This window comes from Mastigoproctus giganteus, chromosome 9 (assembly GCF_048544385.1).
Source record: "Mastigoproctus giganteus isolate SK-2022 chromosome 9, ASM4854438v1, whole genome shotgun sequence".
In the NCBI taxonomy this organism is placed as follows: Eukaryota; Metazoa; Arthropoda; class Arachnida; order Uropygi; family Thelyphonidae; genus Mastigoproctus; species Mastigoproctus giganteus.
This window is the reverse complement of record NC_143583.1, coordinates 135,531,049-135,553,231: the sequence shown is the minus strand read 5'-3', so window position 1 is coordinate 135,553,231 and position 22,183 is coordinate 135,531,049. Positions and strand designations below refer to the sequence as shown.

Below are 22,183 nucleotides of genomic sequence, written 5' to 3'. Positions count from 1 at the left end.
AGGTCAGAGTAAGTTTATGAGATGCATGCTTAATTTACAGTGACCATTTTCTTTGTATTAAATAGTTTTACAAGTAATTTCATGTGAAATAAATATGGATCATTGGTTAAAAATGTAATCATGAGGGCAAACTACATAAAGGTGCAAACTGCTTGAAAAAAAAAAAAAGCTGTAAACCACATCTGCTAAAGGGGTGGGGAATTCACAATACATATGCCAAAATAAGACAACATTTAAAAATAAAACATAGCATGTAAAAAGTATTTCTGTGCATAGGTGATTCCCTTACGAATCAAATTCATTATACACGTAGACAGCCTATGGTATTTGTTCCGTTACTGAAGTAAATAATCCTCTTCTATGTCCCTGATGTATGGAACGAGGTAAACAAATAAAAACCTGGTGCACTGCTGGATGAGACAGAGTCAAGAAGAAAGCAAATTGATATCCTAGAGCAGGGGTCGGCAACCTGCAGCTCTTTGAGCATGTAACTGTGGCTCTAACTTTTAGCCCACATGAAGCAAAGTTTGAAATGAAGTTAGAAGACTTAAAAATCAAGGACATGTAGAGTGCAAGACTAAAATGCCTTAAAACTGAAATTGAGGATTTGGAGAGGCAAAAGGCTGCCCTTGCAATTCTACATAAATGGATGCCAATAGATGAGTTGAAAAAGTAAGACCAAATTGTGTTCGATGCGTGGTGTAGCTTACCGGAAACGTATAAAAATTCCATAATATTTGCATTTGGACTTCTCTCAGTTTTTTTTTGTTTCAGCAAATTTCTGTGGGCAAATATTTTCGAACATAAACTAAATAAATCAAGAAACCGTCTGAGCAATACAAGTCTCTCAGCATGCTTAAAGATGAAAATTACACATACTTCCCTGACGTTGAGAGACTCGCTCAAGAAGTTCAGCAGCAACAGTCATGTTAATTAGATACATTATTAATAAAACACCTTCCCACTGTATTCCATTTCTTAAAAAACTGCCCCCCCCCCCCCCCCCCAGCTTGAGCTGAAGTGCGGCTCTTCAGATTCTCTTTTTTTTTCTTCTTTTTTTTTAAATTAGATCAAAAATGGCTCTTCACTCAAAAAAGGTTGCCGACCCCTGTCCTAGAGCATGCAAGTCAAAATGTCAAACTGGCAGCCTCGAAAGATTTATTATGCAGCCCTCAAGCTGCCAATATTTATAGGATAAGAGTGTTAAGCCTGCATGAAAATAATGTTAAATTGCAATACTTAAAGAAGATATGCTAATATAAAATTTAAATAAAATTCATATATTATATGAACCTTTATAAATGTTGATGACAATGATTTACTTATTTTATACAGGAGGAAATACATGACAATAGTCATTTCAGTAATATCATGCTGGTATGCTGTAGGCACACTAGTGTGGCCCCAAAAACCATTAGTGAAACGGGTAAAACCTCAACAACTACTGATGAGCAGCTTGGGTTTGGCACCTTTAAGTAATCGAATTCCTAAAGAAGATAAGTTTTACTGAGCCACTTTAGGAATTCAATTTCTACTAAACTGCCAGTTGATATATTCCTGATCCATGCCTTAGAAGGAAACTGCTAAGTGCAGTCTGCTCTGATTCAAAAGGATAGTTTTAAAAGAGGATTCTACTGTAATAGAAATGAATAACTTCCTAGTTATAGGTTATAAAATTTACAGTCCTGTGGTACATGGGAATGTAATTAGAATCAATACAAAGTGCAATACATCTCACTATTACCAGAGAATGTCACACAGTAAGCACACCTGCACTATAGGTGCTGGCCAAAGCTCTCCCACTTTACCTGGAAGTATCCAAAAAAGGTTTGTATTATAGACTTAAAAAGGGCATACCCACAGATTTTCTGGGGATAGCCCTTGACAAAGCTAACACCATCAAGGCTGAAAGAAAAAGAATAGCTACAAAGCTCCATGAGCTATGACAAACAAATTGGGAGCAGGAAACCAGAGGTCTAGCTACCAAAAGATTTCTGTCATGGGTTGCAATGGTTAGCCCAAAGCCACCTCTTAGTTGTATGCCTCTGGACTTTTTACAACATTTATATTGACAGCTCACGGCTCCCTAAAGGCAATACTAACCTCCTTAGAGCTGATTGGTGACCCAAACTGCACCTGTGGCGAGAGTGAAGACTGGGCACACATTCTATATGAATGTATAATTTATGACATCCCCAGAACATAGCTAATACCACAGATTTTCCCAGGGGAGAAGAGGAAAATTATAAAGCCTTTACAACGTTCACACAAAATGTATTCAAAATGCACAGAACTATCCAAAGAAGGGCAATTCAGCTCCTCAGCAATTAAACAATAATCAATAGTTAAAATTGCCATCTCCCACCACACCCAGATGATGACTTAAACTGTCAGGATAGCAGTATTCTGCACCCTGACATGACAAAACCAGATTGACCTGGTTCCCCCCCTCCCAGGACTACCCTGCCATGTGTAGGAACCTGGAGTCCCACACCAAATAAGTAACCATATAGGGTAGGGAGATGTACAGGCAGCCAGGGAAACAGATTAGCTGAAAAATATTAGCAAACTAGTAGCGAGGGGATGAAATATAGAAAGAAAGGGGAATGAATGAATGAGAATTAAAGAGAACGAATGGGCTGGGCACCGAGCGAAAGAGTGAATTAGGAATTATGCTAATCAGGAATAAATGTTAATTTTGGTGAAAGAGAGAGTGACCCAGCATGAGAGAAAGAGAGAGTAAATGAGTATTATAGTGAATGGGAATGAGTGAAAGAGCAAATATAATTGGCCAAAAGAATACAAACTTAATAACTTACATTATTTTATATATACTAACAAACATTTACTAACACAATCACTACATTCTCCCCTGGTCAGCAAAAATTTGTGGCTAGCCTGCACAACTAAAGAATAATAGTAAGCTGAGGTGCCTAGAGAGCACAGTGCAGAAAGCAAGAGTCAAACATATGAAATGAAAGCCAGAAGAATAAATGAGAGTGTAAGTGTATAAGAGAAAGAACACAAAGCATAAATGTTACAGTTAAGTACACACTAACCCTAGTTTTAATCTTTAATATTATTACTTATTTATCTTAATTATTATGCATTAGTATTTAAATTTACATTACTGCATCCCTCCACTAAGTGAGTGAGGAAAAGATGAATAAGTGGGTGAAAAAATAAAACAATACAGCAGACTCGATTTTTCGGGATAGATGGTAAAAAACAAATCCCGGATAATCGATTTCCCGGTTAATCCAAAAATACATCGGACAGATGTATTTTTGGATCAGACAAACAGACATCAGACTGGTAGAGTGCAAACTTCGACTCATCTGTCCATAGGACTGTTTTCCACTGCTCTACAGTCCAGGATTCGCGCTCCTTATACCATGTTAATCGGCATCTAGCATTTGTTGAGGTGATCAATTCTGTTGAATTGTTGAAGTAATTCTGCTGAACGTGTCATCTTGCAAGCCCACTTTTGCAATTGTCTGTTCGAAGCCCAGTGTGCATATTTATAGCAGGTTCTGTGATGTATTGCATGCATACGACCTGTTTCTCCATCCATGGAGGGGTATCTGGATATTAATGGTAGGGCAGTGTATATAACGTAACAGAAAATATAAAAATAAATAAATAAAAAATAAAAATGGCAAAAAATTATAATAAAATATAAGAAAAAAGTATAAAAATAGAATGCAAGTAGAGAGAGAGAATGCAGATAATGAATGAAGTAAATGTGTCTTTTTTTTTCTTTTTTTTTTGGGTAATTTGTTCCAAGACCTCAGAAGTTGAAATTTTCACTATATAACTAAGCTATTTAACTCTCTAAAACGTCATTTCATCTCCAGACATGCGGCCAACATGTTTACAAATGCTACTAATGGCTGAGAAGAAGGGCTACGCAGTCTGGCCGGAGAATGCAATACACTTTCATCATTATCACATGTTCTGTTGTAAGAATCAATTTTGAAAGACTGTCATATTTTTCTAAAGCACATTCCTGGAGGTCACAACCATAAAACAATAAAAACAATTTGCTCTTTCCGGTTTACTGGGCTTTTCTGTTAGCGCAATCTATTATAAATGGGTAGTAAACTCAATCTTATTGCACTTTCAATAACACCGATAACTGGAATTCTGTGGGTTTTTATGTTATTACAGTGAAATGTGTTTCTCCTTCATTGAAATCTTCAATCATATAAAAAACTTAAATAAATTTTCAGAATCTTCTCTTCATTCCTCTTTACTTATTACAATGATGAAGGGAAAGCGACCAATGGAAAGTGCAAGTGGTGGCAGTGCTAGGAAAAGAAACAAAATTGATTAAGAAGATGCAGGACAAAGTTTGTTATTTATTGCATGGGTCTCACTGCTTCAAAAGTGAATACTATTTTTTAGAACAGTGCACGTATAAAAGAACATGTTAAAGGGTCAACACATTAAGATCAACAGTGATCACAAAGCAGTATTCAGGTGCTATATCGAAGATGGAAAAGCTATTAATAATATGGATTGAAAATCATATTCAGAAGCAAGTGCCCCTAAGTGTAATGGCCATTCAAGCAAAAGCAAGAAGTATTTATGAAGATATTAAGGATAAGTATGACTAATCCCAAGCCAAGTTCGTGGCAAACATCACGCTGGTTTCCACAATGTTAAACTAAAATTTTTGCAATTGCACACTTTTGTAATTTTTCCTGCACATGATATAAAAAAATTGAATAAATAATTCTATTTACATGTTCGTTGAACATTTCTTTTTTGCTTCAATCAAATTCAGTGCGCATAGTTGCAAGTGCTGCATAAGCCTTTAAGAAAATTCTGACTTACGTAAAATTCGAGTTGTGTAGAGTTCCGCGGGACACAACCCTTATAAAAGTCGGGGAGTGGCTGTATATAAATTTGGTAATAAGGTGCAAGAAATTATAAAATTATACCTACCCCAGCAGGACTAGCTGCAGAACTTGCTTCTGCCGAAAGAGGACTATTAGGGCTTGGATCACAGCTGTTACCCAATGGTGGAGGAGAAACGGGTATGACTCCTCTTACACCCTGCGTATTACAAAGAAATTGCTGAACTTGCCTTTGCTGGCTTTGTCTGACATGATAGGGAGTTGGATTTTCCAACTTGGTTTGAACCTAGCAAAAAAACAAAACAAAAATTAATATAACATTATTAGCTAGCACAGATAAGTTAAAGAAAAATTATTTTTTTAAGTTGCTCTTTGAACACCAAATTTCTTTCTTTCTTTGTGTATTTACTTTTTTTTTTTTTTTTTTTTTTGCACCAACAATGAGTGAAGGAATTCCCAGAACTAATTTCATGAAAGGTTCATCAAAAACCAAGAAACATTTACACATTTGTTTTCATTTGCAAGTGAAATTAACTTCAGTTCATTACACAAAATGTAACTTAATTATCTTTTATTGGTGACATTAATTTTCACAAACAAACTCAATTGGCTCCCATAAAAAGCTTAGTGAAAGTTTCTGCCAACTAAATGATATATATATATATTTTTTTTTTATCACAACAGTTTAAAAGTTCTTTACATTATTGATTTCCTAGATAATTACAGTTAAGTATTTTTAAACAGTAAAACATTCAAGCCTAAACAAAAAGTGTAAACCATCATAAGCATGGGTCGAGGTGTGGCATCAACGCCACTCAGAGGAATTCTGCCCGTGACTCTGATTAACTGGTGCAATACCACCACTTTGCTTACTGGAGGCTTGAAGTGTTGAAACCCATGTTTCATCTCCAGACTAAAGCTCCAGCAATCCCCTTCCCTCATATCTTTATCATGCAGTATGATTGATGTCTCTTAAACTTGTGATGTGAATCACAGTGAGATACAATTTTCTTTATGTTTTGAAGATACAGCCCTAAAATGGTGTATGCAGGCCAGCCGCTAGAATGGACCAACCAGACCAAACCCATTGGTATCTCTCTCGATAGGAGAAGGCTGGATCAAAACCTAACCATCTGTTGGATCAGTGCTTCTCAACCTTTTTCTTGTCCAGGGCACACTCAGAAAATTATAATTTTTCTACAGCACAGAGAGATAAACTGGGTCAGATTTGGGGGTTTCTATAAGGATTTTGTGAAAAAAATTTATTACATTTGTGTTATATTACATATATAATTATGATAAGAAAAGTAAAATATAAATGCTACGGAAGATATTAAATATTTAATACTAAATTCATACAAAATTTCAAAATAAAATGTTTTAAATTTTTTTTTTTTTATAAGAAACTTGAGCTTGCTTCTATGAATATAATATTTTTATATCAAGTGTTATTCTTGAAACGGCTATGTGTAACTCCTGATCTAGACTTTTTAATGATGATCTCTTCAAGAAATTGAAGAGATCATCATTAAAGGCTCCTCGAAGCCTTTATCTCATGGCTATTCCCAACCTCATATTGTTTTGGCATTACAAGAATGCAAAATGGGATGACCTGCGAGATTTCTTTTCTTCTTTTCCTTGGTCAGATTACTGTTTCAAAACTTCCGATGTCAACGTTTGCTCAAATCGTGCCAGTGAAATTATTCTTGTAGGAATGGAATCCTTTATTCTACACTCCACTTTAAAATCTCGTCCTTTATCTAAACCTTGGTTTTCCAATAAACATGCTAAGGCTGGTCAAGAGAAGAACGTTGCATGTCGTAATCAGCTTGTTTCCAATTCTTCAGTTTCATTTTCTGCCTACACCAAAACTCACAACAATTGTAAAGCAGTTATTAATCAGTCCAAACTAGATTTTTAACAGGCTAAGAGTAGAAAACTTGCTTCTTGCCCTAATGGCAGCTGAGCATTCTGGTCTCTTGCCAAAGCTATTGGCCGCAACTTTTGCACATCTCTGTTCCCACCTCTGTCAAAACCAGATGGTTCTGCTGTCACTTCAGTCAAGGATAAAGCTGACCTGCTAGCATCCCATTTTTCTTTCAACTGATACATTAATGATCTTGGTAAAACACCTCCTACCATTCCCAACACACTCCACTCAATGTCTCCTGTGGTCGTCCATCAAAAGAATGTCAGAAGGATTTTGACGAATCTTGATGCTAAGAAAGCTCTAGGTCCTGATGGTATTTCTACACTTGTTTGCAAAACCTGTGCTCCTGAACTTACTCCTGTTCTTTGCCGCCTTTTTTCACTTTCTTATTCCAAAGGTGTTTTTCTTTCTGCTTGGAAATTTGATCATATCCAGCCAGCTCTAAAAAGGGTGACAAATCCTTCCCATCTAATTATCATCCCATTGCAATTACTTCTAATCTTTCTTAAGTAATGGAGAAATCAATTAACTGCCAACTCTTAAACTACCCAGAAACCTTCCATCTGATCAACGATCGCCAGTATGGATTCTGCCAGTGTCGTTCCACTGGTGATATTCTGGCTTATTGATGATCGATAAATGATTGATATTACTCATTTATGGACAAATTCAATGGGAAAGTTTGGTGAAACACAAGCAGTTGCTCTTGACATCTCAAAGGCTTTCAATCGTGTTTGGCATAAAGGTCTTCTAAAGAAGCTTCCATCTTATGGTTTGCCAACTGTTTTTTTGTAATTGATTATCCAGTTTTCTCTCTGATCGCTCACTGAGGGTGACGGTAGATGGCTCTCTCTCTCTCTCTTCTAACTTCTCCACTAATGCTGGTGTCCCCCAAGGTTCAGTTCTTTCCCCCACTCTTTTCCTCTTGTATATTAATGATCTTCTTCCACTGACTGGAAATACTATCCATAGTTTTGCCCATGATAGCACATTGCATTCTACTTTCCATTTTGAGAAACCTTGCCCTGCTCAATCAGCTTCAACTTCTCGAATATCTGTTACCAATTCCTTAAATGCCGATCTCCAGGTAATTCTCCAGTGGAGGAAAAGACAAAATTTAACCCCAGGGGCTCACATCTGGTGAGTATGGCCTTGGTAAACCCAGGGTCCTGAGCTGGATATCATCATTCTTCTCTTTCTTGGTGATTCCTTTCTACTTCTGACACTCTCTCTCTCTCTCTCTCTCTCTCTCTCTCTCTCTCTCAGGGAATTTTTTTTTTTTTTTTTTGGCTGGTGCAGCATAAGCCTCAGGCTTCCTTGCACCATATGGCTAATAATAATACTAACTTAGTTGATTTCAATCCTTCTAAAACTGTCTTGTGTTATATCTCGCAAAAAGGATTCTTTTGCTCATATGCTTATCTTTGGTGACACTCTGATTTCTAGGCAAAATGATATATCTCTTTTGGGGATTACCCTGACTCCTAATCTCTCTTTGCACAAGCACATTACAAATATTGCTTTCTCTGCATCTAAAAAACTTGGTTTTCTCTTTCGCTCTCAGCGTTACTTTTCTTCCAAACAGCTGCTCACTCTGTATAAATCGCAAATCCACCCTGCCATGGAATATTGTTCCCACATCTGGGGTGGTGCCCCCAAAACCTCTCTCAGGCTTCTAGATTCCATTCAGAAGAGAGCAGTTAGGTTAATTAATGACTCATCTCTAACAGAGCCTCTCCACTCATTGTCTCATAGACGTACTGTTTCTGCTGCATGCCTTTTCTACAGATACTTCCATGGGCACTGTTCTTCTGAATTGGCTTCTATAATTCCCACTCTCTCTTTCAAAACAGTCCAAACATGTGCCGCCACTAGCCAACATCCATTACTATCCAACTTCAAACTCACAGGATCAACTTTTCATCTTCCTCGTTTATTCATTCAACCGCTGTTTTCTGGAACAACCTTCCTTCATACGTATTTCCTGAAAATTAGAGTCTACAGAAGTTCAAGTCTAATGGCAACAAATATCTTCTTTTGTCGTCTCAACCTCCATCCCAAGCATGGTACTATGTACTATAGGTTCTAATACTTCTCGGACGTTGCTTTTCTTCCAAACACCTGTTCACTCTGTACAAATCACAAATCTGCCCTACCATGGAATATTGTTCACACGTCTGTGCCTGTGCCCCCAAAACCTCTCTCAGGCTTCTAGATTCCATTCAGAAGAATGGAATCTAGAAAGCAGTAGGGTAATTAATGACTCCTCTCTAACAGTCTCTCCTCTTGCTATCTCATAGACGTTTTGTTTCTGCTGCATGCCTTTTCTATAGATACTTCCATGGGCACTGTTCTTCTGAATTGGCTTCTGTAATTCCCACTCTCTCTTCCAAAACAGTCAAACATGTGCCGCCACCTGCCAACATCCACTTTACTGTCCAACTTCAAACACATGGAACCAACTTTTCATCTTCCTCGTTTATTCATTCAACTGCTGTTTTCTGGAACAACCTTCCTTCATACGTATTTCCTTAAAATTACAGTCTACAGACGTTCAAGTCTAATGTCAACGAATATCTTCTTTCATCTTTTCAACCTCCAACCCAAGCATGGTACTAAGTATTATAGGTTCTAATACCTCTCATGTTTGGGGTTTTCATAAAAAAAAAAAAGAAAGGTAATCAGATTAGATCCTTGTGCACTGGGAGTGGGAAAATCCTAAATAACTTAGCTGATGTTGAAGGTAAATTTAATAGGTACTTTGCATCAGTTTTTAAAGAAAAAAGACCCTTCATGCCAAGAACAGGCTGTGCAATATGCAATTAGTGATGTTACATTTACTGATGATCGTTTATTAAAAAAACTTTTGAGCATAAAAGCAAGTAAGGCTGAGCCAAGTCAGTGCCAAGCAGAACTCTTTCAGGATGACTTCAACAGATTTCAGAGATGGTCAGAGAAGTGGCAGCTATGTTTTAATGCTGCTAAATGCACTTGTGAAACAGCAAACCACAAATAAATTATACACTTGGTGGGGTTGAATTAAAAACAGTGGTGGAGAAAAGGGAACTGGGAGTTACAATACAGGCATATATGAACTTTTCTGAACAGTGTAAATGGGCAGCCAGAAAAACCCATGGTGTCCTATCGATGATTTAATGAACGTTATCCTGTAGACATAGGGAAGTCATTATCTCACTGTATACAGCATTTGTATCACCACATTTGGAATAACTGTGTTCAAATATGTAGACCTCATCTGAAAAAAAGACAATGAGCTTCTTGAAAGGGTCCAAAAACAGGCAACTCAAATGGTGAGATCAACAGAAGGAAAACCGTATGAGGAAAGACTGATTACATTGTTTCGGGGGCATTACTAAGTTATGTGGCGCCTGGTTCTAACTGAAATTTGGCAACCCCTTAAAAGTTTCTTCATGTGTATGTAAGTTGCAGGTTTTCCAGCAGCCCTTGAACCCTCGGGGGACGGCCCATCCCTGGTTGGAGGTTGGAAACCAGGCAGCTCAGAGGTGACCTGATTAATGTTTCTAAGGCTTTGAGAGGGATTAGTAAAATAAATGAGGGTGAATTCTCACTGTTATAAAGAATTCTAGAACTAGGGATCATAAATTCAAATTACTGAGGTTGAGGTTTAGGTTAGATTGTAGGAAGTTTTCTTTTAGCCAGCAAGAGTCACTGATTGCTGAAACAAGTTGCCCTCGCAGGTAGTTAGGATGACAGTTTGAATAAATTCAAAGGAAATTGAATAATTAACTGTGTGAGGAGGGAAGCTTATAATTCGTATTTTCTTATCTACTTAGATGAAGGGCGCCTCCGTAGCCAGGTGGGAAGGAGCAGCAGTGCGTAGCACACGCTTCTTGATTAGACCGGGATTCGAGCCCGTCACCACCAAATACGGAGGATGCGGAAAGATCAGGGAATGACCACCGCACCGGAGCAATATGGCCTTAGTTGCTAATGCTCCTAAAAACCAAACAACAACAACAACAACAACTTAGATGAATTTTCTTTTCTTTTTTTGCCAGTGCAGCAAAAGCCTGTGCCTTCCTTGTTCTATATGGCAAATACTATTACTATCAGCTAGTGTATAATCATGCTGCCTCTACCTGCCATAAAATGACTGGAGGGAGAACGAGTAATGTGTATGCGGGGGCCCATTGTCGAGACCATGTTATGTCAAAGAGCTAGGTGTATTCTTGTTGTGTGTGTGTGTGTACACCCAGGGGTGTATTCATGGGGGAAGAAGGGCATATGCCCTGTCCCCCTTAACCATGCATATAAGTATTTCTAGGTCTATCTAAGAAAAAAAAAAAAAAAACTCAAAAACCTGGGTGTCATGGCCCACTTACAATAAAAATATAAGCTTTTGCTATTTTGAATTTAGTCCAATGCCCATCTTAATTGTCCTAATTATTTGCTGCACAATTCCTGTTGCTTCAAAGGTAGTGCACATGTCTGCTATGGTATTCCCTGTCAGAGATTTATTAATTTGGAATCTCCTCTTTTCGATCTTCTCTGGCTTAAAACATTACTCTACCCAATTCTGTCAAATTCAGCTGTTGCCCCTACTGATTTCCCAATTCCACTAATCACTTTGAATTTTTTTACTTATTTTCTCTGAAATTCAACCTCCTCTACTCCAACTTTCCCAACAGTGAGGTAACCTTCCTTGGTAAGTTATGTTTGCAACCCCAGCTGCCTTCAATTTTCTTGTCAGATGGACACAGCTGGTCGAAATGCTGAAGCTTTTGCAATTACTAATGACCTACCACATATTGTTCATTTACCTACCTGAACATCAGACAACCCTAACCACACAGGCAATAACTCTGATCTTTTTCTCATGGAAAACCCTTCTAAGTACAGGTTGAGGTGAGTGGGCCTCTAGGCCCCTCAGATCACAACTTGGTGATGGTCTCTCTAATGGAGTCTTTTTCTTGTAGGCATTCTAAGCATTGTGCTGTTTGGCATTACAAGGGTGCAAAATGGGATGATATGCAAAATTTCTATTCTTTTCCTTAGTTTTAAGTCCTCTGATTTCAATGTTCGCTCAGGTTGAGTCAGTGAAATCATTTATTCCCACTCCATTTTAAAATCTTATTGTTTATATCTAATGCGATTGGCTTACTTTGAAATCTCCAGGTTCATTTTCTGCCTATATCATATTCTGAAGCAGTTATTAATAGTCCAAACTAGAATTTGAACATACTAAGAGCAGTAAACTTGGTTCCTGTGTATGGCAGTTGAGCATTCTGGTGGATATTTCTCCACTTGTTCTCAAAACCTGTGCTCATGAGCTTACTCCTGTTCTGTGCCACTTTTTACACTTTCTTATTCCACTTCTGCTTTTTCCTTCTGCTTGGACATTTGTTCATATCCATCCAGTTCCTAAAATGGGTAACATATCTCTCCATCCAATTATCATCTGATTGCCCTCACTTCTATTCTTTCTAAAGTAATGGAGATATCCATGAACCACCAATTCCTAATCTACCTTGAAACCTCCCATCTGATCAATGATCGCCAATATGGATTCTGTAAGTGTTGGTACAAATGGACGAATACAACAGAAAAAGTTTATTGCTCTTGATATTTTAAAAGCTTCTAATCATGTTAGGATGGTCTTCTAAATAAGCTCCCATTTTATGGATTGCCAACTTTTTCTTGCAATTGGGCATCCAATTTTCACTCTGACTGATCACTGTAGGCAATGGTAAGCAGTCCTTTGTCCTAACTTCTCCACTAATGCTGGTGTTCTCCAAGGTTCAGTACTTTCTCCCACTCTGTTTTTCTTGTATAAAATGATCTCCTTCCGTTAACTGGAAATCCTATCCATAGTTTTGCTAATGATAGCATACAGCATTCTGCATTCCAGTTTGAAAAACCTTTCTCTGCTCAAACAGCTTCAACTTCTCGAATATCCACTACCAACTCGTTAAATGCTGATTTACAAGAAATTCTCTAATGGGGCAAAGATAACTTAGTCAACTTCAATCCTCCCAAAACTCAGTCCTGGCTTACATCTTGCAAAAAGGATTCTTTTGCTCCTATGCCTAATCTTTGACAACACTCAGATTTCTAGGCACAGTCACATATCTCTATTATGGATTACTCTGTCTTCTAATCTCTCTTGGCTACTTCATCACAAATATTGCTTCCTCTGTATCTAAAAACAGGGTTTTCTCTTTTGCTCTTGGCAATACTTTCCTTCTAAAGAGCTACTCACTCTGTTACAAATATCAAATCCACCTACCATGGAATATTGTTCTAACACCTGGGGCAGTACCCCCATAACCTCTCTGAGGCTTCTAGACTCCATACACAAGGAGGCAGTCAGGTTAATTAATGATCCATCTTTTACAAAGTCTCTCTACTCTGTCTCATAGAAGTTCTGTTTCTGCCTTTTCTATAGATATTTCAACGAGCACTGCTCTTCTGATTTGGCCTCTATAATTCATCCCTCTCCTTCGAAACCAGTCCAAACACATGCCACAACTAGTTAACATCTATTTGCTGTCCAACTTCAAACTCACAGAACCAATTTTTCTTCCTCCTCATTTATCCCTTCAATTTCAACTTTCTGGAATAACCTCCCTTCATATGTATTTCTTGAAAACTACAAACTACAGAAATTCAAGTCCAATTTCAACAAGTATCTCCTTTCATCTTCTTGACCTTCAACCCATGTACAGTCTAACTGCTGTAGGTTTTAATACCTTTCGTATTTGGGATTTTCATGTAAAAAGAAAAGTTCAAAAAGAAGCCACTGAGTCAATGAGGGCACAGTGAAGTTGGTTCAAGGAAGTTTTATGCTAAGCCCAGGGAAATCCATATAGCATGCCAGTCATGAGCTTAACATGTTATGTCACTAAGGATGAAACCATACAAGTTAGAGCTCTTAAGGAAGCTGCTGAGTGACACAAAACCAACAGGATTAAATTTTGAATGTAATTTTCATCATAATTACAGTTTTGCGATTATGCTGCACAGGCACATTTTCCAGATAGTGAATATAACCTTGAAAATATCCCCTATTATCTGGAAGTGGTTTCAAGTTTGTATCACATACTCTATTCAGAGAATAACATTTTATTTTTGTAAAGAAGGTTTGTGGACATTTTATATAACAAATACAAGAACACAGAAAGGAAATAAACCCTTCTGAAATAAGGAAATTTTCTTTGTTAATAGGAAAGAAAAGAAACAAGATTACTTATGACAGTCAAACAAATTCAAAATCAAAGGCATATTCATAAATATCACTACTCGTTATTTTTTGTTTATTTTCTTTGAATATCTCTCTCTCTCTCTCTCTCTCTCTCTCTCTCTCTCTCTCTCTCTCTCTCTCTCTCTCTCTCAATAGGTATGGGGATGTTAGCCAAACTGAGATATCAGCTAATACTGCAATATCAATTATGAAATTTCTGATGGAAAAACAAATTCTCCATCCTCCTTGGTGCTTCCCATTTTGGCTTTATCTGATTTTGTTATTCCCAAGTATCAAAACTGAAAGGAACACATTTTTGGTCTTCAGATGAAGTTCCAGTATGTCATGGGCATTAAAATCAATATCAGTAAATGAGTTCCAGAAACATAACATAACTAGTACAACTATAAAAATTTACTTCAAATCAAACTTTCTTTTAACTCCACAAACTCCTCCAACAGCAGCAGAGGTGCCACATAGTGTATCCCAGACGAGTGCAAAAAGTGGATTCATGTCTTGGAAGGCCTCATAAAATTCAGCTGTTGGCTGCTAACACAAAGCCCAGCCATATAAAATCAGATATGGATGGACTTCTTAAATCAGATTTTCACCACATCTAAAGATACTAGTTTCTTTATTATGAAAATTGAGTTTTTTTATTCAAACAAACAAATTATTTGTTCCCCAACAAAAATACAGTCCCCAACCCCTAAGTTAATCCATTTTGGATTAAAATCTTTAGGACACCTTTCTTGTGCATCCATTCACAGAATTTTCCATGAGCCTGACATGAAAAATAGATATTTCCTTTGAATTACCTTCCAGCTTTTTTTTTTTTTTTAATAAAACCCCCAGAACAAAAGATATTAGAACCTATAGCACTCAATACCATGCAAGTTGTTCCTATTCTTTCTTCATCATCTTGGTCACTACAGCAGCAGCAGCAGCAGCAGCCAGAGTTCAAAAGCCATGTTTGGCTTTTCAACTGTACAAGGCATAGGTACCTTATCAAGTTCTCAATTAGATTGCATAGTCAACCATGGCCAACCTATCACAGATCTAATACAATTTTAATCTCCCTCTGATTCTCATTGTGATGTAATAGTATTTGTCATAGAGTGCAAGGAAGCCACAGGTTTTTGCTGCAATGGAAAAAAAAAATAAAAAAAAATAATAATAATAAATAAATAAATAAAACTCAGATAAGAAAATACAAATTATGAGCTTCCCTCCTCACATATCTAGCTGACCTTTGAATTTATTGAAACTGTCAGCCTCCACTATCCATCAATGCAACTTGTTCAAGAAATCAACAACTCACTGGCTAAAATAAAACTTCTTACAATCTACACCTCTTTCCCTGTAATTTCAATTTATGGCCCCCTAGTTCTGGAATTCTTTGTAAAGGTGAAAATTCCAGCTTCATTCATTTTATTAAACCCTCTTAGAGCCTTAAAACCTCAGTCAAGTCACCTCTGAGGTGTCTAGATGCCAAGCTCCGTAGCCCACATAATCGGAGTCTTTCCATGTATGGTCACCCTTTTTGCCGATGTTACCCATCACTATGTAAATTACCCATCTTTGGACCCTTTCAAGATGTTCAATGTCTTTTTTCAAATGAGGTCTTCATACACAGACACAGTATTCAAAATGTGGTCGTACAATTGCCTTATACAGTGGGACTATAGTCTCCTTATCTCTACAGAATATTGTTTGATAAGTCATCAATAAGGCACCATGGGTATTGCTGACTGTTTACACTGTTCAGAAAACTTCACATTTTCCCAGATCCCTTTCTCCCTCTGTTTTTAATTCAAACTCACCAAGTGTATGACCATACATTTTGCCGCATTAAAACATAGCTGACTCTTTTCGGACCATTCCTGAAGTTTGTTCAAGTCATCCTGAAGGAGCACTGCACAGGACTGATCATTAACAACTCTCCCAATCTTTACATCATCTGCAAATTTTGACACCATGCCCTTTAAGTCTTCATTAATGTTCTTTATGAAAATCAGAAACAGCAGTGGTCCAAGAAGAGATCCTTGGGGAACCTCAATTCTGACTTCGCACCAACCTGAAGGATATCTATTAATCATAACACTGCCTTTTGCCCTGCAGTCACCCTGAAATCCATTTTAGAATCTTTCCAGTAATCCCATGTTCCAGCTTATACAGTAACTTCACACGAGGGACTGGGTCAAATGCCTTGATAAAATCCAAATAAACAATGTTGAAATTGTTCCCTACATCTAGCTCATGAGTAACTGTGTCAAAATAGCTTACCAAGTTAGTTAAACATGATCTTCCCCTTAACAAAACCATGTTGTGTGTACTTTAGAATTCCATTTCTACCTAAATGTTCCTAGATTGCACTCTTACTCGTTTCCTCTAAGATTTTCATAACCACTGATCAGACTACTGGTCTGTAGTTACTGTCTTCACTCTGAGAACCATCTTTTTATATTGGAGATATAATGTCTTTATATAATGCCACTCTCCAATCCAAAGGATCTCTCCTGAGTCCAAAGAAGCCCTCATAATTAACCTTAATGGTTCAATTCACTCCCTGGCAGCCTCCCCCAAAATTACTGGGTATATGCCATCAACTACAGGAGCCTTACTTGCCTTTATGCTGAAAGGTTTTTCTAATAAACGGTCATTTGTAATTTTGAAATCATATTTCATATGGCTCAGCATCACTCACACAGTCTCTTCTCAGAATGAAGAATCTTTTGTCAGTAAAGACAGATGTAAAGTACCTATTGAATTCATCCACAATGTCAGCTGGGTTATCCAAAACTTTCCCACACCCAGTGCACAAGGGACTGATTTGATTTGCTTTCTTCTTCATTTTATTCACATACATGAAAAATTTCTTGTTCCTATTCTTTGCTCTCTTGGCCAGTGCTTTCTCATACACTCACTGGTTTCCCTAACCAAATTTGTGGTACTCTTACACTCATTTATTGAGTAAAGTACTATTACAAATCAACTTGTACCTGCTGTAGGCTTCAGAACTCTTTGTTGCTCTTTAACTATCCCATACTAATTTTTTCTGCTCTATATGACCAGACAGCAGCATATTCATCCATTTCGGCATCCTCCTCCTGTAATATTTTCTTAATGGTATGTACGTGTTCAAGGCATCTGTGATTTTTGATTAAAAGTATTCCATAGTTCAAACATATTCACTGTCACTCTGCAATTAGCCCAATTAATATATGCCATACAGAGCCTTAAAATATCAAAGTCCCCTTTTCTGAAATTAAAATTCCACACTTTTACCTTTAACTATTGCAACATCTTTCGTCATCTTCCAACTGATGACTGTGTGATCACTAACTGACAATGGTTCCTGTAGTTTAAGCCCAGTGATGTCAACTGATTTGTAAGTAATGATGAGATCAAGAATATCAGGTGCGAGGAGATCAGGTGCGAGGTTAGCCTGTGCGGACGAAGCTCCTTGAAGCTCTTGGAACAGAGAAGTTTTTCCTGATTTATTTTCTGATTTATTAGCTTAAATTGTCATATTAACTTATTTTCTAGAGTAGCTTTATATTCCTAGTTACGATACTTAGTTTAAAGTTTAACTTAGACAGAGATTTTGTAGGTATTACTTAGTATCGGTAACGGTATCAAATCCACGTGTTACGAATTGAACGAGAGGTCTTTTTTTTTTAACCAAATTTAGTCGATTTATTAACCAATTGTTATATCAAATTATCTTCTATAAGTAGATTATAGACCTAGTCAGGATCCTTAGTTTATTCTAAATTGAGATAGCGAGATTTGGAAGCTAATCAATACTTACGAGTCCGTAGAAGTACCGTACGAGAATTCCCGCCATTTTTACACGATAGCATAAGCTTAGGGTAGTATAGTGCATAATATAATATTGTCAATTATTCAGTAAATCTATTAATCTTGATAAACTTTATTGTCAATTAAATTGTATTTTTAACTCTATATATATATAACGACTTAATCGTAACAAATAATTAATACATAACTATAGTGGTACACGTGATACGGAAGTTGTATAAAGGGAACTCGTAGAAAACACTAGATACTGAAAAAAAATATATATATATAACATAACTGTTTTGGGATATAACTTAAGGATTTCATTTTTGTTTTTAAATTTTATTGAATTAAATCGGAATCATGACTCTGACCAGAGCAGCAAAGCAAAAGGCTCAAGCTAATGGGAGTGCTGTGGTTCAGGGGAGAACTGAGGGGGGCAGTTGCCCTCTGAATCACAGTCTTTTAAAATGCACTGTTTGTTTGATGTTTGCGGAGCAGTCGGGTACGGGACATGATACAGCCAAGGGGGATGTCTTTGTGTGTGCACGATGTAAGGAGTGCAAGGAAATCAGGCGACAACTCAGCGTTGTTATAGGCCTTTATGAGAGCTTGAAGGACAGGGTGGATGCCCTCGAAGGAAATAAATTGAGGGGCCCATCAAGCTCTCAGCTGCCCACATCAACGCCAGAGCTTGCACTTGGTCATCAGGCAACACAGAGGCAGCCCCCTAGGCAGAATGCGCTGGTCCCACAGGAACTAGTAGTTGTTGGTGACTCTTTTGTCAGGGAAACGGGGAACATGCTTTGTAAAAAGGATAGGTGGAATAGGACCAGGGTATGTCTTCCAGGGGCAAAGGTTGATGACGTTGTAGAGCGGATATCATCTTTTTAAGGGCACAAAAGGTGATAGAGTTGTACACGTTGGCACAAATGATATTAAGAGTAGGAGACCGGCGGAATTACTTAGCAAGTACAGGTCACTGTTGAAAAAAAGCCGTGAATTAGGGTTGAATTTGAAAGTGTCTGCAATTCTGCCCAGACACGACAGGAGGGAGTATATGATGAGAGCCTTGTCGATCAATTCGGCCCTGGAAAGATTGTGCAAGGCTCAAGGGGTAGAATTTTTTTCAGCCTGGACTGTACTTGTTAACAGGAGAGATTGCTTCTACAGGGATGGGATACACTTAAATAGAAAGGGTGCAAGAATTTTTGCTGATGCTGTCGAGGCAGTGTTAGGTGGGTCGGAAAACTGCTAGTTGGGGGGATACAAGGACTAATAGATTAACAGTAGCCACTGGCAGAGGTGGAAGTGATTCTTGCACTGCTTCTATTGAAATGAGCAGAAGCCTGAAAAACAAGATGCAGGATATTCCAGAGACTGCTGGGAGTCATTGCGGTACAAGTAAACACATGGGTTGTGTTAGGGTAGCTAAGAATAGAAACAGGTGCATGTATACCTGCGTGTACACCAATGCTAGGAGTTTGGTAAATAAATTTGATGAATTTGAGGTATTGCTCAAAACATCAAAGGCAGATATTGTTGGGATATCAGAGATGTGGCGTCACACAGATATAAGTAATGCGGAACTGGAATTTGGGGAATACAATGTGTATAGAAAGGATAGACAGGACAGGAGGGGGGGGGGAGGGGTTATGCTATTAATTAAGAAACACATAAAGTCCAAGGAAGTGAAGCCAGTCGACATCGATGGACAGGGCAGTGTCGAGTCAGTTTGGTGTGACATAAGCATAGGGAAATCAAAATTGAGAGTAGGAGTGTGCTATAGGCCTAATGACTCTGATGAGTATAATAAGAAACTGTACAGGGAAATAGAGTGGGCCAGTAAATCAGTGAGTCTTATAATGGGGGATTTTAATTTCCCAGATATTGACTGGAATTCGTGGGTTGGTCACTCGCACACTAGCAAGGCTTTTGTGGATTTATTGGATGATTGTTTTCTACATCAGCATGTTCGTGAGGCAACAAGAGGGAGTAATACTCTTGATCTGATTATCAGCAGTGATTCTTCATGCATTAAGAATCTGCAGATAAATGAACCACCAGGTGGCAGTGATCACAGTGTGTTGAAGTGGGATTTACTCAAACAGATAACTACCATCAGAGGTAAAGGGAAGGGTTTGGTTTTCGTAAAGGCGACTATGATGGTCTGAGACAGTATTTAAATTCTATACAGTGGGACCAACTGATGATGTTACCAACAGCAAACTCAAAATGGGAAGCATTCAAGGAACTAATCTTAAATGGGAAGCATTCAAGGAACTAATTACATACCAACTAAGAAATATTGTTCAAGATTTAGGCCTAAATGGTTGTCAGATGAACTAATGAGACATGTGGCAGAGAAGAAAAATGCATGGGATACATACAAATTAATGAGTGACATGGAAGCCTATGATAGATATAAGTTGGTCTGTAACCAAGTCACAAAGGAGATTAGGCAGGCAAAGGCAGACTACGAAAAATCCTTGGCAAAGGATGCAAAGAAAAACAGAAAAGAGTTCTTTACATATTTAAACTCAAGAAGGAAAGGGATGAATCAGATTGGTCCACTGGATATTGATGGTTCAACAGTTGAGGATCCTGCACAGGTGGCTAACAATCTAAACGAGTATTTTGCATCTCCATTCACGTATGAGGAGTTATTCAGGAAGGAGAATGATGTAGGTAAAGTAAACAATGGAAGGGAGCTGGATGATTTTGTAATAACTGAGAGGAAAGTGGAGGAGAGATTGTTGAGGATAAACATAAAAAAGGCACCTGGGGTGGATGGGATCTATCCAGTTATATTAAAGGAGGCAGCAAAGGAAGTAAGCAAACCCCTAGCCATAATTATGAGAGCTTCTTTGGACTCAGGGGAGGTACCCATAGACTGGAGATGTGCAAATGTAACCCCAATTCACAAAGGAGGATCAAAGGCTGACACAAGTAATTATAGACCTGTTAGTTTAACTTCTGTTCCAGGTAAATTAATGGAGGCACTGGTTAAAGAAGCACTGCAGCATCATCTAGACAAGAATTCAGTTATAGCTCAGACGCAGCATGGGTTTGTTAAGGGCAGGTCTTGCCTGACCAATCTGATTGGATACTATGATGTAGTCACAAAAGAACTGGATGCAGGGAATAACTTTGATATTATATATTTGGATCTTAGAAAGGCTTTTGATACTGTTGAAAATGGAAGACTGCTGCACAAATTGGAGCAGTGTGGCATTGGAGGCAAATTGCTGCTATGGATAAGGGGATGGTTGAGTGGCAGAAGACAAAGAGTGGTAATCAATGGACACTGCTCAACGTGGACTAATGTTATTAGTGGAGTTCCTCAGGGTTCAGTGTTGTGTCCGTTGTTGTTTTCGGTGTTTATGAATGATATTGATGATGGGATATCAAGTTTAATGTCCAAGTTTGCAGATGATACAAAGGTTGGCAGGGTTGTTGAGGACACTACTGACGCTATGCTGCTGCAACAGGATCTGGAAAGGTTGAACAGATGGGCTGAGAGATGGCAAATGAAGTTTAACACTGACAAATCTAAAGTACTACATATGGGAAACAGTAACCCCAGAGCAACGTATCAACTCTGCGGTACTACACTGACAGTGGTGGAGAATGAAAAGGACCTGGGGGTAATTGTGCAGGCAGATATGAAGTTCTCTGAGCAGTGCAGACGAGCTGCAAGAGTAGCTCATGGTGTCTTGTCAATGATATACAGGAATTTTTCTAGCAGGGATAAGGAGGTGATTATTCCCTTGTATAAGGCAATGGTTAGGCCACATCTTGAGTACTGTATACAGGTCTGGAGGCCTCATTTCAAGAAGGATGTAGAGCTGCTGGAACGGGTACAGAGAGGGCAACAAGATTAGTGAATGGAACAAAGGGTTGCTCTTATGAAGAAAGGCTTAAGTTTTGCAAATTACAGAGTCTGGAGACTAGGCACCGGCAAGGTGATCTGATAGAGGTGTATAAGGCTTTGAATGGTTTGAGCATGCTCAATGCCAATGGGATTCTTCATCTTGCTCAGAATAATCACCTCAGAGGGCATAAATTCAAATTGAGGAAGGACGGATGTCAGATAGATGTGCGGAAATTTGCCTTTGGCCAGCGGTTGGTTGGTTGGTGGAACCGACTTCCATCACTTGTTGTTGAAGTTGATAGCCTAAACAAATTTAAAGCTCAACTGGACAGGTATTTCGAACAAACGGAGGGGTGAAATGGGAGTGGTGTGTGTTTTTTTTTTTTTTTTTTTTGGCTGATGCTGAATAAGCTTGCTTTCTTGCATCATATGCCTCTACTAATGCTAATGCTAATATTCTCATCTCTAGTACTTTCTCTAACATGCTAGTA

General features: G+C 38.1%; 1 protein-coding gene across 1 annotated transcript in view; it reads right to left on the bottom strand.

The window, feature by feature from the left end:
• Positions 1–22,183, bottom strand: part of LOC150080760 (microphthalmia-associated transcription factor-like) — a 129,663-nt gene that overhangs the window by 52,135 nt on the left and 55,345 nt on the right. Inside the window, exon 3 of the mRNA XM_090381032.1 lies at positions 4,951–5,148. Coding sequence (XP_090237158.1) covers positions 4,951–5,148 — 198 coding nt within the window. The remainder of the gene's footprint in view (positions 1–4,950; positions 5,149–22,183) is intronic.